Source organism: Apodemus sylvaticus, chromosome 11, assembly GCF_947179515.1.
Source record: "Apodemus sylvaticus chromosome 11, mApoSyl1.1, whole genome shotgun sequence".
NCBI lineage: Eukaryota > Metazoa > Chordata > Mammalia > Rodentia > Muridae > Apodemus > Apodemus sylvaticus.
Window position 1 is genome coordinate 79,881,387 of NC_067482.1, and position 21,133 is coordinate 79,902,519.

Below are 21,133 nucleotides of genomic sequence, written 5' to 3' on the forward strand. Positions count from 1 at the left end.
TAATTGAATACATAAAAATAAATAAAAACATAGAGCTGCCCCCTGAGCCACATCCCAGTCCTAGGACATTGTTGAGGTTGGAGCGGTACTATTGGCAGCTAGTAGGTAGAGATAGGAGGACTCTAAATCCTTCGAAGCAGAGGACTATTTGCAGATTATGGTTGGTACTATTCCCCAAGAGTTGGTAGGGCAAAGGTAACTCAGTTGTAAAAGTGGAGCTTGGCTACAAATGAACGTATTCTAAGTTTTCTAAAAGAAAAGACATTGATGCTTTAAAAACTGAAATAAATTCATGATCCATAGGAGGTCAACTGTGATGACAAGTTCCCATGTAGCCCCCAGGAGCCCTAATCCTTGGCAATCACCAGGGCTTCATTGGCCATCGTTGCTTCCTCTTTCATCTGCAGGAGCCTCCTCTCCAGCTCGTCTCTTGTCCGCTCGGCCTCCTCCCGCATTTGCTTCTCCCGAGCCAGCCGCTGCCTTTCCATCTAGGGGTAAAAGCAGGTTTGCGTCAGTGCTCCAGAAGCCCAAGCATGGCCACATTCTGGAGCCTCTCTCTCCTCCTTGGACCTTTCTTGTGTCTTCACTTTAGAACATTCTTGTTGTCTGCTGCCCTCTGTCTTAAACTAACTACAGAATTAAAAGCTGTACTATACTGGCTGGTTTTGTCTGTCAACTTGACACAGGCTGGAGTTATCAGAGAAAGGAGTTTCAGTTGGGGAAGTGCCTCCATGAGATCCAGCTGTGGGGCATTTTCTCATTAGTGATCAAGGTGGGAGGGCCCGTTGTGGGTGGTGCCACCCCTGGGCTGGTAGTCCTGGGTTCTATAAGAGAGCAGACTGAGCAAGCCAGGGGAAGCAAGCCAGTAAGTAACATCCCTCCATGGCCTCTGCATCAGCTCTTGCTTCCTGACCTGCTTGAGTTCTAGTCCTGACTTCCTTTGGTGATCAATAGCAGTGTGGAAATCTAAGTAGAATAAACCCTTTTCTCCCCAACTTGCTTCTTGGTCATGATGTTTGTGCAGGAATAGAAACCCTGACTAAGACATGTACAAAGAAATTCCAGTAGAAATACAAATAACAAGATCCAAACTCAGGTCACCATGTGTAGAGAAAAGAGCATTCTTGCACACGATATAATCTACCCTTACAATGCTCTGCTATTTGGGAACTTTCACATAGCTCTGGCCCATGCCTGGCAGTTCTGCATATAGATTCTTCCTACCCAAAACAAGGGTCCAGAAAAACCAGCTATCCTCTGTTCAGATGAACTACACCTTGACATTTCTAGTCCCTATAGCCCCTTCACACAATTTCATCCACAATACCCCCTCTTCTCCCTTTGCTTATGGAGAATGATAGTTCCCACATGGGATTTCACAGCAGGAAGCTGCAGTGGCTTTGCACAGTCTTGTACAGCCCCATGTGGAGTCAACTCAGACAGGCAGAAACACAAACCCCATCCTCACGGAAACAGTACAAAGCTCTACTGCCACCCCCTAGCCTTCTGGATCACAGTATTAATTGGGCCACTTGCCAAGATAATAAGAGACTAAGGACAACATAGTCCCCTGTGACTCCAGGACACTGAGTTCAGGAAGCAGAAGCCAGAAGTGACCAATGTGCTATTTTCTGCCTTAGATAACGGAATCAAGTTTAATTACTCCTTTGTGTTTCGATCTCACCCAAACTCTAGTTCTACAAGGCTGCTGGTTCTAAATATGAAGCCCCTCAGCACATTTTAATTGAAAGAATCATGCAAAATAGACAAGCAATAAAATTTTTTGGTTTTCCTCTTGACTGCAGTGAACGGGCAGCAACCTGTTTTTCAGTTTTCACTAAAATACAATTTCCATTTCCATTCTCCTTTTGGAAAATAAAAAAGGACCAGGCTGTCCCCAGTTCCCAGCCTTGTACTTTTCATGAAACCTTCACACTAATAATAAAGGACTTCCTGGTTTTAAAGCAGGTTATGACTTACAAGGATTTCTGGGTGCAATCTGTACTCTGGAAAGAGGCATCACTAGCTCCACTTGACAGATAAGGAAACTGAGTCACGTACTAAATAAAAGATTTAGCTTCAAGGTCACCATGGTCCCTTGGGTGGCATTCTGCACTATGCTCTTCTAGGGCTCAGGGGCCTTGACACCTTTAGAGTCTAACTTCTGTTTGGTTTTTTGGATTTGGTTTTTTTTCGAAACAGGGTTTCTCTGTGTAGCCCTTGCTGTCCTGGAACTCACTCTGTATAGGGTCTAACTTCTAAACTTTCTTTTCTTTCTTTTTTGTTGCTTTTGTTTTTGTTTCAAGACAGGGTTTTTCTCTCAGAAATCGGCCTGCCTCTGCCTCCCATGTGCTGGGATTAAAGGTGTGGCCCACCACTGCCTGGCTCTAAACTTCTACTTAAGAGTCAAGTCAAAGAGTAAGTTTTTTTTTTAAAGAATTATTATTTATTTTATGTATATGAGTACACTGCTGTTCTCTTCAGACATACTAGAAAAGGGCATCAGATCCCATTACCATATGGTTGCTGAGAATTGAACTCAGGCCCTCTGGAAGAACAGTCAGTGCTTTTAACCCCTGTGCCATCTCTCCAGCCCCCAAGAGTATGCTTCTTAAAGTTGTCACTATACTCCATGCTAGCTCAGTAGCACATTTTCGTTCAACAGAACCTACGCCATCACCCTTAAAGCAGCCTAAGGAGCAAACGGATGGCCTACTCTCCCAGACCGCAGACAGAGGGCAAGCTCCCGGCTCACTCGGTCACAATGGGCATTTCTCTCTCTCTAAAGCCTGGGTCTGGGAGCCAGTCTCTCTGTGGTTCCCAATCAGAGACTACCACACAGACTAATCATCACACCTCTGAGCGTTCAAGTCCAGAGGGGACCAAATACAGCTGTAACTGCTCTATCAAACAGCTCATCCTGAACCACAACTGAGAGTCTCAGCAGCAAGGCCCAATCAGCCCGTGGGTAGAGACGTTAGTCCAGTCTGCTGAGAGGTGCCACAGCACCCCACAGAGGGCCAGCCATTGGTACCCAGGTTGACCTGCAGTGGGGAACTGCAGCTGGGAGCTTAATTAGCGTTCCACAGCACACACTGAAATGCTGTCCTGTATTCTATCACCATCTAATTAGAAAGGGCACTGACCTGGCAGAGGAGACAGACAATAAAGACAGCTAGATAGACAGAGAAACAAAACCATGCCTTGTCCCAAGTCTGATGATCACACTTGAAGTATAGAAATTGGTTTTCTAAAAAGATTTTGGTTTTCTTTTTTCAGATACATTAAAATTAGAACTTAGTATAAATTTCTCTTAACATTTTTTATTATGTTTATGTATTTGTGTATGTGAGTATGCATGTGGCAGTCAGAGGACAACTGCAGAAGTCAGTTTTCTCCTTCTACTCTGGGTATCAAACTCATGTTGTCAGGTTTAGTAGCAAACCTTTACCCACTAAGCCATCTCACCAGCCCACGCGCTTATTTCTATAGCTGATATTCCAATATACAGGCATTAGCTAATAAAAATCCAACATGAAGTAAGAGCAGGTATATCTACAACCATGATAGTCTAGCTGATAACAGCCATCCCTTACCTTGTAGGCCAAGACAAACCAAAAGCAGTGTCAATTAAAACAAGGTTTTAATTCCTATTACTCATTATTGTTATGTGTATAAGTAAGTGTATAAAGTGTGTGGCACATGTCCTATGGCACGGGGTGGATGTCAGGGGACAACTCTGTGGCGTCAGTTCTCATTCCATCTTTCAATGAGTCTCAGGTATAAAACAAACAATGTCACACTTGCCACCTTGTTTGCCCTAAAATCATGTCTTAGTTGGGCATGGTGATCCATGTCAGTGAACCCTGTATTACAAGAGGCTGAGGCAAAAAAACTGACTCAACTCCACAGAATGCACCAGGCCACCAGAACTACATAGTAAGCATGTGTCCCAAATAAACAAACTAGAGACTGCAAGAAATCTCAGTTAATAAAGATCTTGCTAGGCAAACATGGTGTCTACGTTTGATCCCTAAGAGAAAGGTCAGGCATGGCAGCATACAGGGAGGTAGAGACAGAGGCCTAAGGCTTGTTGGCTTAGATTTGTCACTGAGTTCCTGGTCCAAGAGACACCCTGCTTCAAAAGACAAGTTGATGGATCTTGGGAAATGATGCCCAAGGTTGACCTGTGGCCTCTAAAATCAAGTACACAAATACATATACACATAATCCAAATGAAACAAACAAGACCTTACTCACCTGCTTTCTAGCCTTCTCTTCCCTGGCCTGGGCTTTCATCTGCTGAACTTCTAAAGAGTCAGCTTTCCGTCTCCTCATAAATAGGTCATGGTTCCCAATACATAGCTGAAGAATCTGTAGCCAAGGAAATAGAAAACATATTAAGCACGTAAACTCACCTTGCTGTCTACCAGCCCACAATGCCACAGCATCCTGGGTTCTGTAAACCTGGGGAAGGAAGACAAATAAATGGATAAAAGACAAAAAAGCCTTGCAGACATCTTCTAATGTTCTCAGCTCTGGAAATATGTACAGCAAGTGCTTCAGATAATCCAGGAGATAAAAACCACAAGTGAGGAGAAGCCACCATTAGTAACCCACATGTGTCAGTCTCCTAAGTCAAGGCAGATCAAGACCAACCAAGAAGTTGGGTGGGGTCACGTGGAAAGAAATAAGCTGGCTTTCTCCCTCATGCCAAAAGCTGATTCCAGTTTCAAAGGTAACTTTTATTTGAAAATTCAGAGTATTTTTTTTAAATCAGAAAAAGGAAAAATGTCAAGTACAAAAATACAGAGGAACAAATGATAGAGGCTTTTAATGTGTTGACATGAAAGGTAAAAATTATTTGTCAAGACATAAAGAAGGAAAATGAAGCTTACAAGGGAGGACAATAATAATTCATAAAGAAAACGATCAACCAACCCAAGAGACATAAAACAAGAATTTAAAGGAAGAGGAAATTAAATTTGGTCAACAATGTGACTTAATTAGAAATTATAAAATGCAAATCAAGCCAGTCAGTGGTGGCACACACCTTTAATCCCAGCACTCTGGGAGGCAGAGACAGGTGGATGTCTGAGTTCGAGGCCCGCCTGGTCTACAGAGTGAGTTCCAGGACAGCCAGGGCTACACAGAGAAACCCTGTCTCGAAAAACCAAAACCAAAACCAAAACAAAACAAAAAACAAACCAACAACAAAAACAAATAAAATGCAAATCAATATGGCGAGTAGAGGGCTAAGCTATGCCTCAGTGGAAGAATGTTTCCTGGCATGCATACAGCCCTAGATGTTATCCTTAACTCCCAGCCTCCCAGCCCCCCCAAAAAAGGAAGAGTTAACTGTAGGTTAAACTAAAGAGAAATATCAAGTCAAATATCACTTTACACCTCTTAGCAAGAGAAACTAGGGCAAGTTAGATAGATCCCTGGCAGAAAGACATAAAAAATATTTTACACACACACACACACAGACCATTCAATTTCTCAGAAAAGTTAGTTCTGTCATGAAAACCAGGATTTCAACTTACCAGCTTATTAACACGAAGCTTTGAGGAGTTAAATTTGAAGACATCAATTTTCTTATCCAGTGGTTTAATAGTAAACTGAAAGAAAAGAGTACAGTTTCTTGCAGGGCAGTGGTGGCACATGCCTTTAATCCCAGCACTCTGGGAGGCAGAGGCAGGCAGATTTCTGAATTCAAGGCCAGCCTGGTCTACAGAGTGAGTTCCAGGATAGCCAGGACTACACTGAGAAACCCTGTCTCGGACCCCCCCCCCCCCAAAAAAGGCAGTTTCTTGTGATACCTGAAAATGCACAAAAGTAGCAACCATGCAGTCTCTAGCCTTGGCTTCCTGGTGCCTGGAATGACGCCTGGGTGAGTTAGAGGCATACAGGTACCAAGTTTGGGGCTACAGAAGTTTATGACCCTAACTAGCTTAGGCAGCTGTGAAGAAAGGAGCATGAAGACCTGAAGTTAGAACCCAGGATGGGCCTGCTCTGGAGGCCACCTTGCCTTCATAAAACTCACAGTCTAGTAGGATGTAGTCCAACAACAGTCAGACTCTCAAAAGATAACACCATATATTAGTGTCTCATTGGTGGGGCATGTCACAAATATCCTAGAGGTCTGGAGCACACCTAGCACAAATGGGAGGTCTTAGAAGTATATGGCAGAATAGCTAATGATAGAAGGGGCATTCCAGACAGAGCAAGTAGTAAGAATAAATTCAGTCTCTAGCACTGAAAAGTAAGAGGAGGAGGTGAGAGGGAAGGAGCATGGATGTTAACCTTATTAGCTCTTTAGTAATTGCAATGGCACAGCAAGCTCAGACAGGAAGGCTGGTGGGTGGTGAAGAATACTTAAAATTGATGTGATATCAAGTTCCTAAGATTTCTGAACATGCTCAGTGGTCAAAGATGTTAAGAGAACAGTGTGAAGAAAAGGGGATTGCTGTGAAAGAGAAATATATAGTTCCTGAAATCAAAATGAAGAGTAAGTGACATATAGCAAAAGAAACCTAAGCACAAACAAGGCAACTACTACCCTAACCACTGAGGAGACCAGAATGATCCTAGACTCCAGGGATGCCCCTCAAAAGGTGTCTTTAAGCTGGACATGGTAATATATACCTGTCATACTGGCAAGAGGTAGAGCAAGATCACAAGTTCAAAGCCAGCCTGTTCTATATAAATTTCTAGGCCAGCCAGGAAAAACAGCAAGACCCACTTCAAAAACAAAATGAGACAAGCATATCTAGATCAAAGCATTTTATATGCACATATGAAAATGTCATAATGACACCCATTACTTTGTACAATTAGCATATGCTAGCAAACAGTGTAAAAATACATATACATTCCCAAGAAAGAATTGTATGGCCGCCCCCAGCAAAGCAGGGGGGAAAGAGGAGCAGTGCTTGCCAGCGTGTGGTTTCCATCCTAAGAACCACAAACTATAAATCAAAAAACAAAACAGAAAGAATGAGTTGCTTAGCAAATAAACTTATAGAGGAAGGCAGATTCTTGGGTATTTCTTTAAATGTTTATATTGATCAATGAGAAATGAGCACACATAGAACCAAAAAAGAAAAAAAAAAGTCCTTAGTTTGGTTTTGGGTCAAGTTAATTTAGTCATTGCTATTCCTCTGGTGTGGAATATTATTTATGAATTTCATAAGCTTATTTCTAGCCTTGCTACTGAACCCTAGAGCTGTCAGTAAGAAACCACAAGTAATATGGAAACCACAGGCTCTGTTTCACACCAAGCCACACAGGAAGAATCAATCAACTTAAAATAAACTAACACTTGTGTTTTAGCAGGACGACTGTCATAGAGAACTCCTGAAACTACTTCCTACTATGACATGCTAAGGTAGCTTGGGGTCTGCTTGCCATATAAGGTATTAATATGATGGAACGTGGTGATACCTTACCCCTAGAGAAGGCACATTAGAATTTGTTGTGTCAGGCCATACTGGAAAACTTTAATCCTTGAGCTCTCTGAAAAACACGTATTTGAACCTTTAGTGTGCAAATGTGTGATGTGTATGAACAGCTTTTGTGAAATGGGAAGATGAAGCACTAGTTACACTATGATACACCCACTATATTAAGTCATGTGGAGTTTCCAATTTAAGAACTCGAAAAGGAGAACTACCTAATGCTCACTTCCCAGATAACCAGCTATAAAAACCAACAGCCAGAATGCCTAGGATTAAAAAATGCAATTGGCCTGGCAAATGGCCCAGCAGGTTAAGGTGATTGTCACCAATCTTTTAAAACTAAGTTTGATCCCTGGGCCTAACATAGTATAAGGCAAGAAAAGACTCCTACAAGTTGTACCCTGTCTCCTACACACCCACTCTGGACATGCCCTTCCTCCAGTAAGTATATACATAAATGTAAAACAAGCAAGCTCATTTTAAGTTTGGTGTGATGATATACACCTGTAACCCCAGCATTTAAAAACTGAGACAAGAGGGACAGAGACAGAGGGAGAAGAAGGAGGAGGAGGAAAAAGAGGAAGAGAAGGAGAAAGAGGAGGAAGAAGAGGAGGGGAAGGAAGAGGAGGAAAAAGAAGAGGAGGAGGAGGGATAAAGGAAAGTTCACTTTGCCTCAGCAAGTATACTTGAGCAATTTAAACAACAGATTGAAAACTAATATTTTCCTTCAGTTGCTAAAAAAGAAAAACAAAAAACCAAACCAAGCAAGCAAGCAAGCAAGCAAGCAAGCAAGCAAAAACAATAGAAAACAAAACAAACCAAAAAAACCAACAACAACCAGGAAATATGCTCCAAGACCTGCAGGCAACATAAACTACTACTGTTATTCTCTGTCCAGGGTAGCTTCCTTCTGCTTGGTGTCTTGTGTTCTTAGGGTCCAGCCTCTGGACCACACTGATAAGCAGAACTATGGCATCAATCAGGCACCCAGTCCTTGTCACTTCACTCATCAGACAGAAGATCTCAATACATCTATTTTCTAGTGACATGAATACTGAATATATCCCTGCCTTTACAGTAAATTCTGAGGACTTGATCAGACAGCCAGGGCTAACACATATATAATTAGAGGCCCTGGGCAACCATCAGCCCCTTCCACTGTGCTCATGGATTTACGGGAGGAGAGGTGCAAGTCCGGCCTACATGTGTGTGAAGGTCAGAGTAGAACCGGTAGGGTTTCTTCTCTACGTTTCCAACATGAGGGTCCTAGGGACTGAACTCAGGTCATTAGGCCTGAAAGCAAGTACCTTTACTCACTGAGCCACCTCACCAGACCACACTGCACTTGTATTAGAGCAGTAAAGTCATTCTGAACAGATTTCCTCAGCATCTCTGTTTGCTCTATGAAGCCTGGCACAAAGTCCAGTAATTCCTTTAAGTTGGCATATGTCTTTAATCCCAGAAGGCAGGTGGGTCTCTGTGAGTTCAAGGCCAGCCTGGTTACTGAGGGAACTCCTGGACAACCAGGAGTTACTCAAAGAAACACCTGTCTCTAAAAACAACAAAACAAAACAACAATGATAATAATAAACTCTTTTAAATTAATGAGTAGGAGGACAGGGAGATGCTCAGTGGAATGTAATTGCCTTGCATATACATGGTTCTGGGTTTGATACCCAGTACCATCTAGTAAAGATAAACAGAATTAATACATAAAACATGCATTTGGAGAAAGTCATCATCTTATATGGAAATATGTGAATCCACTCTGGGCACAGTGTAATCCCAGAATTTAGGAGGCCGAGGTGGGAGTACTGCTGCCAGTTTGAGGCGGCCATTTTGAGCTACATGAAATATTTTAATCCAATTAATGTTATTTAAGTTCCTCAAACTTTATTCTCTAACCCTTGGAAATATGGCAGCCCACTATCTCCATTCATGTCACTACTGAGAGAAATATCCACTAATAGCTAATCTTTGTTGTCAATTGATTGTATCGAAATCAATTAAAACCCAAGCTTCCTTGTACCCTGTGAGGGGTTTTCTTTTCTTTTTTTTTTTCTTAAGATTTATTTATTTTATGTATGTGATCACACTGCAGCTGTCTTCAGACATACCAGAAGAGGGCATCAGATCCCATCACAGATGGTTGTGAGCCACCATATGGTTGCTGGGAATTGAACTCAGGACCTCTGGAAGAGCAGTGGTGAGTCCTCTTAACAAGTGAGCCATCTCTCCGGCCCCAAGGGCTTAATCAGACTATGAAGCCTAATCTGGGCCATATTTTCTAGTAGACCACAGAAAAGGATACAGAAAAGAAAGTTTGCTTTTGCTGGCATGTTTTTACTCTTGGTAGCAAGTTTGTCTATCCTGTTGCTATAGCATGCATTCACCAATATTAGAACCAACTTCACTGTGATTACAACACACACTAAACAGTAGCTGCTCTTCAGGAATCTTCTAGGCCTTAAACAGGACTGAGACTGAAGAGCCATCCAGCCTTGTGGATTGGACACTACTGGATTCTCCACACCACTCTCCAGTGTGAGACAGCTATTGTTGGGAGTACTTGGATTTCATGCTGTAAACCAATCTAATTAATACTCTTAATATACATATTCTTCCCATCAGTTGTTTCTTTAGAGATCTGGACTAATACATCCCCTACAAACACATAGCTATCAGTCTGGCATGGTGGTGCATGTCTTTAATCTCAGCATTCAGGAAGCAGAGTTGAAGGCTGGCCTGGTTTATATAGCAAGTCCAAGGCTAGCCAAGACTACATAGTGAAACCCAGTTTAAAAGCAAAACAAAAAAAGCAAAGCCCTCTCCCCTCCACAAAAAAAAAAAAAAATTTACATGCAGGTACACATGTACACTTTTCTACTACATGCACCAAACACAGTACACAGGGAGAAGCTTAATACAGATCACACTTAAAATATAAAGAAACGAAGGCCAAATAATCAGAAAATGTTCCTTTTTTCCTTCTTTCTGTTCTTTGGGGCTTAGTCCTGACAGGCTGAGCTGTTCACTCCCTTGTTAGTCAATAGCAGGGTTTAGCCACGCTCTTAGAAAAAAGGATGTCAAAACTTTCTCTAAGTACTTTAAAAATCAACAACCAGAGTTCTAAAGCCTGGGAATTAGAGGGCTTTCACCAACAAAGAGATGGTCTGGCTTGGGAAGCTTGGGCAGAAGAGAAATGGGAACAGACCTTTGGCAGGACCATAAATGGTACCTGTAGTACAGACATGTCCTACCTCCTTGTCGCTGTAGGAGATGTTTCGGATTTCATTCCATGGGAAGGAGATCTTGGGGGTCAGCCTGTTCTCAGGGTCATAGATATGAAGCCCGAGAGCATCCACTCCAAGCAGCAACTCTGTGCCCTTTTTATTCTGCAGAGCCAATAAAGAGCAGCTGTTGTCAGCTTCCACCTGGGGATTTTATTCAACTTTCTACAGAATCTGGCACACACTGTTTATTTGACAAGTTTCAACAAGTCCCAACAGAAATCATGACTCTCTTGTAACCCAGGAGGTTTCCAGCTTCTGGATTTGGAGAAGCAGAAGCAAAACAATACATTTTTGTGATTGGTGTGCCCCCTGCAAGTATCGCTGTGGATTCAGACACTTGGTAGCTAAAGAAATGGCAATTTAAATGTTGGGAGTACTAGTCAAATAACCAGATTATCAAAGGGAGAGCTAAAGTCCACATGTTGGACATTTCTCCCATTATAGGAAATGGTAGTATTCTTGTCTGCATGTACAAGACCCTGGATTTGATCTTCATCATCACATACACTAAATTTGTTGGATTTCTATAAGAAATGTCTAGGTCGAGGGACTAAACGGACAAACTTTAGCTTAAAATGCAGCTCTATGTAGTTTTACTATATAATACCCTAAATTGGTGGTATTAACTGCAGTGGATGGGTGGTGGGTATATATGGCCTTCACTAAACTCTTCATTCATTAACTATATGAATGCTACATCTCTGAGAGCAGTCCTGGTCAACAGTTATTGCTGTCAGAGGCTCAGGGCACGTGTCCCAAGCTATGGGGACCACTGATCAGTGTGGAGCCACTGCCCTGTACTCATAGGCAGGGGCAGCTGAAACTCCTCCCACACAGGAGGACACTACAGTTCTCTCGTCCTTGCTGACAACAAGGAAGGTGAGACAAGACTCAAGGGAAGGAGAGCAGCTCTGCAAACCAAGATGGTGCTTGGGCTGTGACTAGAAGTCCCAATCTAACAGCAGGGGTTAGAGGGAGGGCGCACTTGAAGATACATCGCTCTACTCCTAACACATGAAAGCAGAGGCTACCACTCAGCCAGCGAGTGTTCTGTTTGTCTGCAAAGTTTTTAAATCTGATGTGCTGACAGAAGTGAGTGAGGCTTGTATTCTCACATCTGCATAGCCCCTTATAGAAAATAAGGTATTTCCTTGTTTCTGATAATTTAGTTTAAATAAAAATAGAAAGAATTCTACTCTTGCTCTGACTCACACACTTTTAGGGATAACACCTCTGAAATTGTGTTAATCACGCAGTACTCCATTAATATGCACAAGTATCTATCAGTTAAAATAAAATGTATTAGTCATTTATCTGTCCTAGTTAATGATAGAATTTAAGATGTCTAACACAAAGTCACTAAAATGTCTTTTACTTTGTCTATTGTTCAACATAAAAAACATAAAAACTAGTAAATGCTCATCTGATTAATGTAGAAATATTCCTTAATAAGAAGCTGGTTTTTGGTCTGCTGAGATGGCTTAGTCAATCAACATGCTTACTGATATACCTGATAATCTGACCTCAATCTGACCCCAAGACCCACTTGGTAGAAGAAGAGAACTCTAGCATGTTGTCTCTGCCCACAACCATAAATATAGATAAACAAATGAATATAACAAAGTATACATATATACTATTTTTCTTCCTATAAGCAAAATAAATTTGTAAGAAGTTCTGTTTTGTCTGGGCAGTTGTGGCGCACGCCTTTGGAGGTAGCACTTGGGAAGCAGAGGCAGGCAAATTTCTAAGTTCGAGGACAGCCAGGGCTACACAGAGAAACCCTGTCTCAAAAAACCAAAAAAAAAAAAAAAAAAAAAAAGAAGTTCTGTTTTGGTTTTTGGAGAGGTTTTTCTGTGTAGTTCTAGCTCTTCTGGAACTCACTCTTTAGACCAGCTTGGCTTCTAACTCGCAGAGATCTGCCTGCCTCTGCCTTCTGAGTGTTCAGATTAAAAGTGTGTGTTACCACTGCCCAGCCCAAGAAACTCACTTTCTAAGGATTGCAAATGCTTTTTTCTTTTAAACAACTGATGTTGGTGATGGGCAAGAGAAGTTACCTGGGTTGACAAAACCACAGAAATGCATTAGTCTAACCTCAAAGAAACAGATGTCAAATACAAACTAATAAAACTTTTAATTATTTAGCACTAATTTGTGTGTGTTGTGTGAATGCATGCTTATGCTACAGCACACATGTGAAGATCATAAGACAATGTGCCTCACAGTAAGAATAAGAGTTCTCTCCTCTCACCATATGAATTCCATGGACTGAACTCAGCATGTAAGGCCTGGCGACAGCTGCCTACCTCCTACTCCGTCTCACTGGCCCTCATGAAACATGAGAAAAGAACATTCTGCATTCTTTTTTTCCTTAAGATTTGTTTTTATTTTTATGGCATTTAGTTATGTATTTCTGTATCTGTGCACATAAGTTCAAGTGCTCTCAGAGGCCAGAGGCATCAGATCCCTCTGGGGCTGGAATTTCAGACAGTTGTGAGCCTCCCAAACTTCGAGCTGGGAACTGAACTCAGGTTCGGCTGCAAATTAACTATCTTTTCAGTACTTGCTTATTATAAAAGTATTATAATACTATAATTTCAGTGTGCCCTGGTTTTTATGCAAAAAAAAAAAGTCCACAAAAACCTGTATTTAGGAAACAAATTAAGTAGAAAGCTATCCTAGAATACTGGAATCAAACTTAATTCAATTTCCTCAAAGTTAACATAAAGACTGTAGGAACCCAAAGAGGAAATCGAAGAGCACCTGGGAGTTTAAAGGGGGTGGCTGCAGCTGACCTGTAATGTCTACTCATCTGTGGCCATGCTTCATAACATCCTCTTATCACTAACGAAAAGCTTGGGTACATCGCATGTACTCCTTTGGAAGAAGCCATGAATATGTGCAGCCAGCAGCCAAATCCCCAACAAGCGAAAAGCATGCTCTAGGGCCAGACCTGAACAGAACACAAATGCCTTCCTTTGCAGAGGCACTGGTTCCCAGAGGCCTGGGGACCATTAATGGTCTGAATAGAAAACTAATTAGACTCACAGTGAGAACAGGAGTTCCACTCAAACAAATTAGGAATCTCTGAGAACAGCCTTACTTTCAGTGGGCCCCTGGGAAAGACACTATTTCCAGGTGCTCCTTGGATCTCCCAAGAGGTCAGAATAATCAAACATTACATAGCCAACATTCCAACAGGTCTCTGCTGAGAAAAGAACCAGGACTGAGTACCTCAGGGTAACACTGACACTTAATTACCTCTAATCTAATTTGAAGCCCCAAATGAAAAACCATACACTTGACCCCTGTCTTCCCCTTTTCTTTTTTATTATTGAACCATAAGAGACTCTGAGTTACCCTGGGAGGAGGAAGTAACCCATCTATCTGCCTGTGTGGCCTCTACTCAGTGTCTCTGAGAGCCAGGGAACTTGGGAAGGAATCAACACACCCGGATTGTAAAGTAGTTCACCCCATACATCTCCAGGTCCTGAGCTATCTTCAAATACTCCATTTCAGCTTCATCCCTGTGAGGAGAATGGAAGACACCATTATTATGGCTAAATGATGAGGATGGAGGACAAACGCTGGCCAAGGCAAATTCTGAACATGTCTATGCTGAGACAGACAGGACCTGCAGTGGATGAGACAGACCAGACACCAGCAACACTTTTCTCAACCCAGAGTCTATTAAACACAAGCAGAATTTCCCATCCCTGTGAAAATAAGAAAACAGACTCATTACACTGACTCTTGGCTTCAATTTCACACTCTGGCCTTGGTAAATAGTGACATCTGTCTCAAGTGATTTTAAAAAAGAGACCGTGGGGGCTGGGATTATAAGTCAGTAGCACAGCACTTACTCAGCATGCACAAAGCTCTAGGTTCCATCCCTAGCATTGGCAAAAAACACACAAACCAACAAACAAAAATAAAACAAACAAAAAAACAAAGCCACAGTGCATTCATTCTTTTCGGCCTCAAATGAAGTCACTGTCTTGTCTCTGTGTACTTTAACCTAGAGGCTTTAGTGATGAAGAAGCTTTTCTGGAAGCCAGCTGACAGCACCCACTTTCCTGGTTTTGTCTCTTGGGTTACTGTTGAAGGGTTAAGGCAAGAACTAGCTGAGTCTAAGACCCAGGCCAGGAGGTGAACATTTCAGTGCTGTATGTCAGGTTTAAAGCAAGCTCTGGACGTAGCAGTGACTTGCAGAAAGCTCCCCAGAGGTAAAAGGACTGAAGTGACTTAACTTAAGCTTCCCTGTGACCTTGTCCTTGTCCTCTCTCTCATCTCAAAACACTCTCAAATGGATTTAAACAATTCGCCTGAGAGAATGCCAAGTGTTGGCAAGGTGGTGGCAGGGCCAGAAATCACATACACTGCTGATGCAAAATGACTCAATTACTTTGGGAAACTGTTCAACATTACCGGTAACAGCAAAATCCAAGAAACAACCCAACAACCTAAGGGTCCTTCAACAGTAGAAGGGATAAATAATCTGTTATACTAATATACTGGAATTCTGCACAGTCATGAAAATGAGAAAAATTTGCTACATGTCATGTACTCAAATCTCACAAGATGATCTGGAAAAAAAAAGGTGGCAATAAAAATAGAAATTGGGGCCAGGCAGTGGTGGCGTACGCCTATAATCCCAGCACTCTGGGAGGCAGAGGCAGGCGGATTTCTGAGTTCGAGGTCAGCCTGGTCTATAGAGTAAGCTCCAGGACTATACAGAGAAACCCTGGATAAAAACCAAATCCCCCCCCCCAAAAAAATAGAAATTGGTTTTATTTATCTAAAGTTTTAAAATGGGTGATGGTGGCTTCTGGGTGTAGCTCAGTGATAGAATAGTTACATGCCTAGCATAGGAGAGACCTTGTATTTGATCCTCAGCACTACAAAATAGTAATAGAACAATGGTATGTAAAAATAAAAACAAAACAAAAGAAAAAAATCAATGAGCAACAGTGATCTACGGGAACACTAATTAGAAATAGAGGAACTGGGTTGGGCAAGGTTTCACGAGCCTTTCATCCCAGCACTGAGGGGAGAGGCAGGTGGATTTATTTCTGTGGGTGTGGGCCAGCCTGGGGAACAGTCAGTTCCAGGACTGCCAGAGCTACACAATGACTCAAAAAGAAAAAGAAAGAAATTGGGAACTAGTTATCTTTGGGGAGGAAGGAAACTGAGAAGTCACGGTCTATTTCTTCTACTATTTTGTGGTAAATAATCAAGCAGTGTACTCGTAATCTGTCCATTTTGTGGGTATAAACAAAATATAAAGATACAGGAGCTAGAGAGATGGCTCAGTGGTTAGGAGCACTAACTGCTCCTCTGGAGGGCCTGGGTAATTCCTAGTACCCACGCAGAGCCCCACAACCATTCAGTCCCAGTGCCCTCTGAGTCTGGCCTCCTCAGGCATCAGGCACATACATGGTACACAGGTAGGAAAGACATCCATATACACAAAATAAATCTGAAGAAAAAATATAGCAGGAAGCTCATTTGAAGGATCGGGATAGGGCAAAGATGAACAATAGCTGAAGGGAATACTTAAAACAAGCTACACATTTTAGTGTTTTAATTTTTTTGTTTGTAGCCCTGGCTGTCCTGGAACTCATTCTGTAGACTAGGCTGGCCTCGAACTCACAGAGAACACCTACCTCTGCTTCCTGAGTGCTGGGATAAAAGGTATGTGCCACAACCACCCAGCTTGTGTTTTAATTTTAATTTAGTAAAATTGCAGAGTGACTGAAAACAGAGGGTGGTGGGAGCATTCTACTAACACTACTGATGGACATGTGCCAAAAGGTAAAAAATTTTCCAGAGAACAATTTAGTGTCACCTGTCAAAACACAAAATATTCCTTTCCTTTCACCACCAACTCTTTTCCAAGAATCTACCCTCTGGATTGCACAACGGTGTGACAACATGAGCCTGTGCACTGCAGAGCTTCCTGAAAAGGGGAAAGCATGCAGATGTCCTCACCGCCATCCACACGTGCCTGAATGCAAAGACAAAGGGCTACCGAAGAGAGTTAAAGTAAACTGCCCGAGTGCAGCCTGGGCTGGGCACCATGGGTCCAGGGTCTTACACGTGCTAGGGAAGCACTGTGCTGCTGAGACACATGGCCAGAGTGGCACAGGCCCTTTTATTTTTTTAAAGCAACATACAATAATGATGCATACAAAACTGAAGAGCAACTTTATTCCAGCTCTTGCTTCTCCTGTATATACTTCAGGATAGTTCTTTAAGGGTAGGGAGGAGGCATGAAGAAACATAAAACAAGGATGAAGCAGCCTCACCTGGCTCTGCCCCGGTGCTCCGCATACCAAGCAGTAATTCTCTCCTCCCACATTTCCGGAGTCATCTGATAGAGATTTATCACCTACCAAAAAGACAGCAAAAGAAAAAAGCCCACATGCAAAGCAAGTCTGGGTATTGTTTGCCATTTTTATAATTATGGTTCATTTTTACAAAACAACAGAGCTATTTTTAAAAAGCTGCATGCAGTGATATTCACACCCAGAGGTGGGTGTGTAAACAAGCACTGCTCACTAGAGGATCAACCTGCAAGCCGCAGGATTCCTTAACCTAAGTACACTCCTGGGCTAGGCTGTCTCCATTTGCCGCTGGGGACACCCCTGACAGTAGAGCAGTGCTTACTCACTGGCCGTCTACTGCACAAGTCATCAAAGGACAGGGAAGGCAGGGGAAGAGTTGGGGGAAAGCCTTTATTACCCAGTGACAGATGATACACCACCCCCCCACCCCCACCCCCCACCCCCAGCCCCAAGACAGGGTTTCTCTGTATAGCCCTGGCTGTCCTGGAACTCACTCTGTAGACCAGGCTGGCCTCGAACTCAGAAATTCACCTGCCTCTGCCTCCCAGAGTGCTGAGATTATAGGCGTATGCCCCCACTGCCCAGCCACAAACTCCTGCTATTTTTTTGTTTTGAGACCAAACCTCACTCTGTAGCCCAGCCTGGCCTTAAACTTGCCTCTGTCCCTCGAATACTGGAAGTTCAGATGTGAACCACTGTGTGCAGCACTAATTCCAGTACTCAGGAGACTGAGGTAAGGGGACATTGAGTTCACAGGCAGCTCAGAGTAAGAGCCTGTCTCAAAGAACAGGGGCTAGAGAGAAAGCTCAGAAGGTAAAAGTACTTGCTCTGTAAACATGGGGCTTCAGTCTGAATCCCCAATGCTGACAGACATAAAGAAGCTATTAGGAATCGATAGCTCTTGGGAGATGAAAAATCAAACTTTTTCAAGTGGAATGACCACTGGGTGTATCAACTATACCATAGACAGCAAGACTCAGGAGTAGCTAGCCAAAAAAATAAAAAATAAATAATGTGATAAGAATAATCCATTGCTTTTGTTGTTTTTATTTAAGAGAAAGATAGAACATGAAGTTGGATAGTGTACTGGCTGGTTTTGTGTCAACTTGACACAGGCTGGAGTTATCACAGAAAAAGGAGCTTCAGTTGAGGAAATGCCTCCATGAGATCCAGCTGTAAGACATTTTCTCAATTAGTGATCAGGTGGGGAGGGCCCCTTGTGGGTGGTAGCATACCTGGGCTGGTAGTCTTGGGTTCTATAAGAGAGCAGGCTGAGCAAGCCAGGGGAAGCAAGCCAGAAAGTGACATCCTTCCATGGCCTATGCATCAGCTCCTGTTTTCTGACCTGCTTGAGTTCCAGTCCTGACTTCCTTTGGTGACCAACAGCAAAATGTAAATGTAAGCTGAATAAACCCTTTCCTCCCCAACTTGCTTCTTGGTTATGATGTTTGTGCAGGAATAGAAACCCTTACTTATAGGTAAGGAGATAGGGGAAGACCTGGGAGAATTTGGGGGAGGAAAAAAATCATGATCAAATAAACTAGGTAGTGGTAGTGATGGTGTACACCTTTAATTCTGGCACCTGAGAGGCAGAGGCAGGCAGACCTTTGCGAGTTCAAAGCCAACTTGGTCTATGGAGTGAGTTCCAGAACAGCTTGGGTTACATAGAGAAACCCTGTCTCAAAAAAAAAAAAAAAAAACATATATTAATTGTATTTTACTATTACATATAATATGTATATAATATATATTCTCAAAAAAATAAATAAAAACATTTAAAAAAAAGCTCAGGCATGCCTGTACACGTCTGTAACCACAGCACTTAGGGATATAGACAGGCAGATCTTGAAAGGACACTGGCTGCCAACCTGGTCTAAATGAGAGCTTCCAGTCAAGAGAACCTCCCTCAAGACAATAAGGAAAGAACAATAGAGGCAGACACTTGGAACCCAGCTTTTGCTCTACATGTGTAAAAACATACACACACCTGTACACTCACAGGAATGTACCACACACACACACACAGAGAGAGAGAGAGAGAGAGAGAGAGAGAGAGAGAGAGAGTAAACACGCTTGGCTGAGATTCCACACTCTTTTCCCAAACAGAGAATTTGATTTCTTACCCTTTTCGGGAGCAATTCCTCTTGGGCTAAAAATCCTCTCTTGTGCACAGAGGGGTCATAGTCGCCAAACTGGAAAGAAAAGAGAGAGAGAGGGCGGTTGAGGTTCTAAGGACTACTGTCATTCCTGATCAAGGCTCAATTCGGTTGGTCCCTCCTCCCAGTTCCAGGGAGCAATTCAATTCTGAAGACAAGATTTCAACCTTGCCAGTTTGTTATCCTTGAAGGAAAATACAAAGCTGATTACATCTATGAGCAGAGTTGCAAAAATCCCATAAGAGCTGGATGGGTGATGTGCTAACAGGAATGTGACATCTGTATGGAAATGTAGTCTGTTTCCTAACCCTCAAAGAAAGCAGTCGCTTCCAACATTAGCTTTGTAATGGAAACAACAAAACACAACTGTGAAAGTTGTGATTAGCAAGTATGATAAGAGCCTTACCTACAAATGCCTCTAAGTAGCTGGTAATTGGAGCCAACTGCAAGGTGGGACCAGAGATAATGCAAACAATATTTTTAATAACTTTTGCTCAAGGCTCTGAAAGTTGCTTTGGAAAGCTCTTATTTCAACACTGCCATTCCTATTGCACAAAGAAACAAATAAAAGGTTAACTCATACAGCCAAAGCTGTGGAGCAGATAGATCACTAGAGGGGCCAGCGATCTACGTTACTCCTCCAGAGGCAACAACTCTTATTGTCTATTGCCTGATTTAAAACAAAAATATATTCCTTTCTTTCCTAGAAAACTTAGATCAGAGAATCATCCAAAATCAAATGGGCTGGGATGTGGCTCTGTGGGGACAGCACTTGCCTTATCATGCATAAAGCCGTAGGTTCAACCCCCAGTCCCAGATATAGAGACTGGGGGTTACGCATAGTGATGAATACCTTTAGTCCCTGCCCTCGGGAGGCAGAGGCAGCTATGAGTTAGAGGTTAGCCAGGGCTATATTGTAAGACCCTGTCTCAAATTACAAAAAAAATTAGGTGAGAGAGGCAGAAAACTAAATAGAACCTAAGCACAATGCCTATCTCTTCTCAGTCAGCAGTCAATGGTTTCTCTCTCTTCTACATTTACTTATTTATTTGGGGTGGTGCATGCCGTAGGGCTTCTATGGAGTGAGCTCTTTCCTTCCACGTACTTGTGAGTTCCAGGGATCTAGCTTAGGTTGTAGGATTGGCAGCAAGTGCCTTTAACCACTGAGCCAGCTCTGCAGCCCAGTGGCTTACCTCTCTTTTCTTTTCTTAATTAAAAAAAAAAAAACAAAACTTTTAGATTTATTTTTATTATTTTATGTGAATGAGTGTTTTGCCTGTTTGTGCATCTGTACACATGTGTACTGCTGCCTGAGGAGGTAATGAACCGCCATGTGGGTGCTGGGAATAGAACCTGGATCCTTTGCAAGAATAGCAAGTGCTCTTACCCATTGAACCACCTCCTTTCTTTAATTAAAATGTTTTATTTTATTTTATTTTATGTGTATGAGTGAGTGTTTTACCTGCATGTATGTCTATGTCCCATTTATATGCCTGGTACCCTTGGGAGGCCAGAAGACATCAGAGCCCCTAGAACTGGACTTTGTTTTATGTATATGAGTGTTTTGCACACATGTGTATCTATACACCACATGTGTGCCTGGTGCCTGAGGAGGTGGGTGCTGGGAATTGAACCTGGATCATTCCCCTTTGTTTTTTTTTTCTTTTCATTTTTTATTTTCTACATTCTTTGTTTACATGCCAAATGATTTCCCCTTTCCCAGTTCCCCCCTCCCCATGATTCCCATCAGCCCTCTTCTCTCCACCCATTCCCCTATCAAACCCCTCTCACTTCTTTGTCCTGGTAATCCCCGGCATTGCTGCATCAAGCCTTTCCAGGACCAGGGCCCTCTCCTTCCTTCTTCTTGAGAATGATTT

General features: G+C 42.5%; 1 protein-coding gene across 5 annotated transcripts in view; it reads right to left on the reverse strand.

The window, feature by feature from the left end:
- The window catches only part of Nf2 (NF2, moesin-ezrin-radixin like (MERLIN) tumor suppressor), an 86,537-nt gene that overhangs the window by 24,133 nt on the left and 41,271 nt on the right, over nt 1–21,133 (reverse strand). For all 5 annotated transcript variants that reach the window (XM_052199734.1, XM_052199732.1, XM_052199730.1 and 2 more), the window contains 7 exons: nt 19,224–19,292; nt 17,062–17,144; nt 14,205–14,280; nt 10,721–10,855; nt 5,547–5,621; nt 4,261–4,374; nt 366–488 (listed from right to left, as the gene is read on the reverse strand). In XM_052199734.1, coding sequence (XP_052055694.1) covers nt 366–488; nt 4,261–4,374; nt 5,547–5,621; nt 10,721–10,855; nt 14,205–14,280; nt 17,062–17,144; nt 19,224–19,292 — 675 coding nt within the window. The remainder of the gene's footprint in view (nt 1–365; nt 489–4,260; nt 4,375–5,546; nt 5,622–10,720; nt 10,856–14,204; nt 14,281–17,061; nt 17,145–19,223; nt 19,293–21,133) is intronic.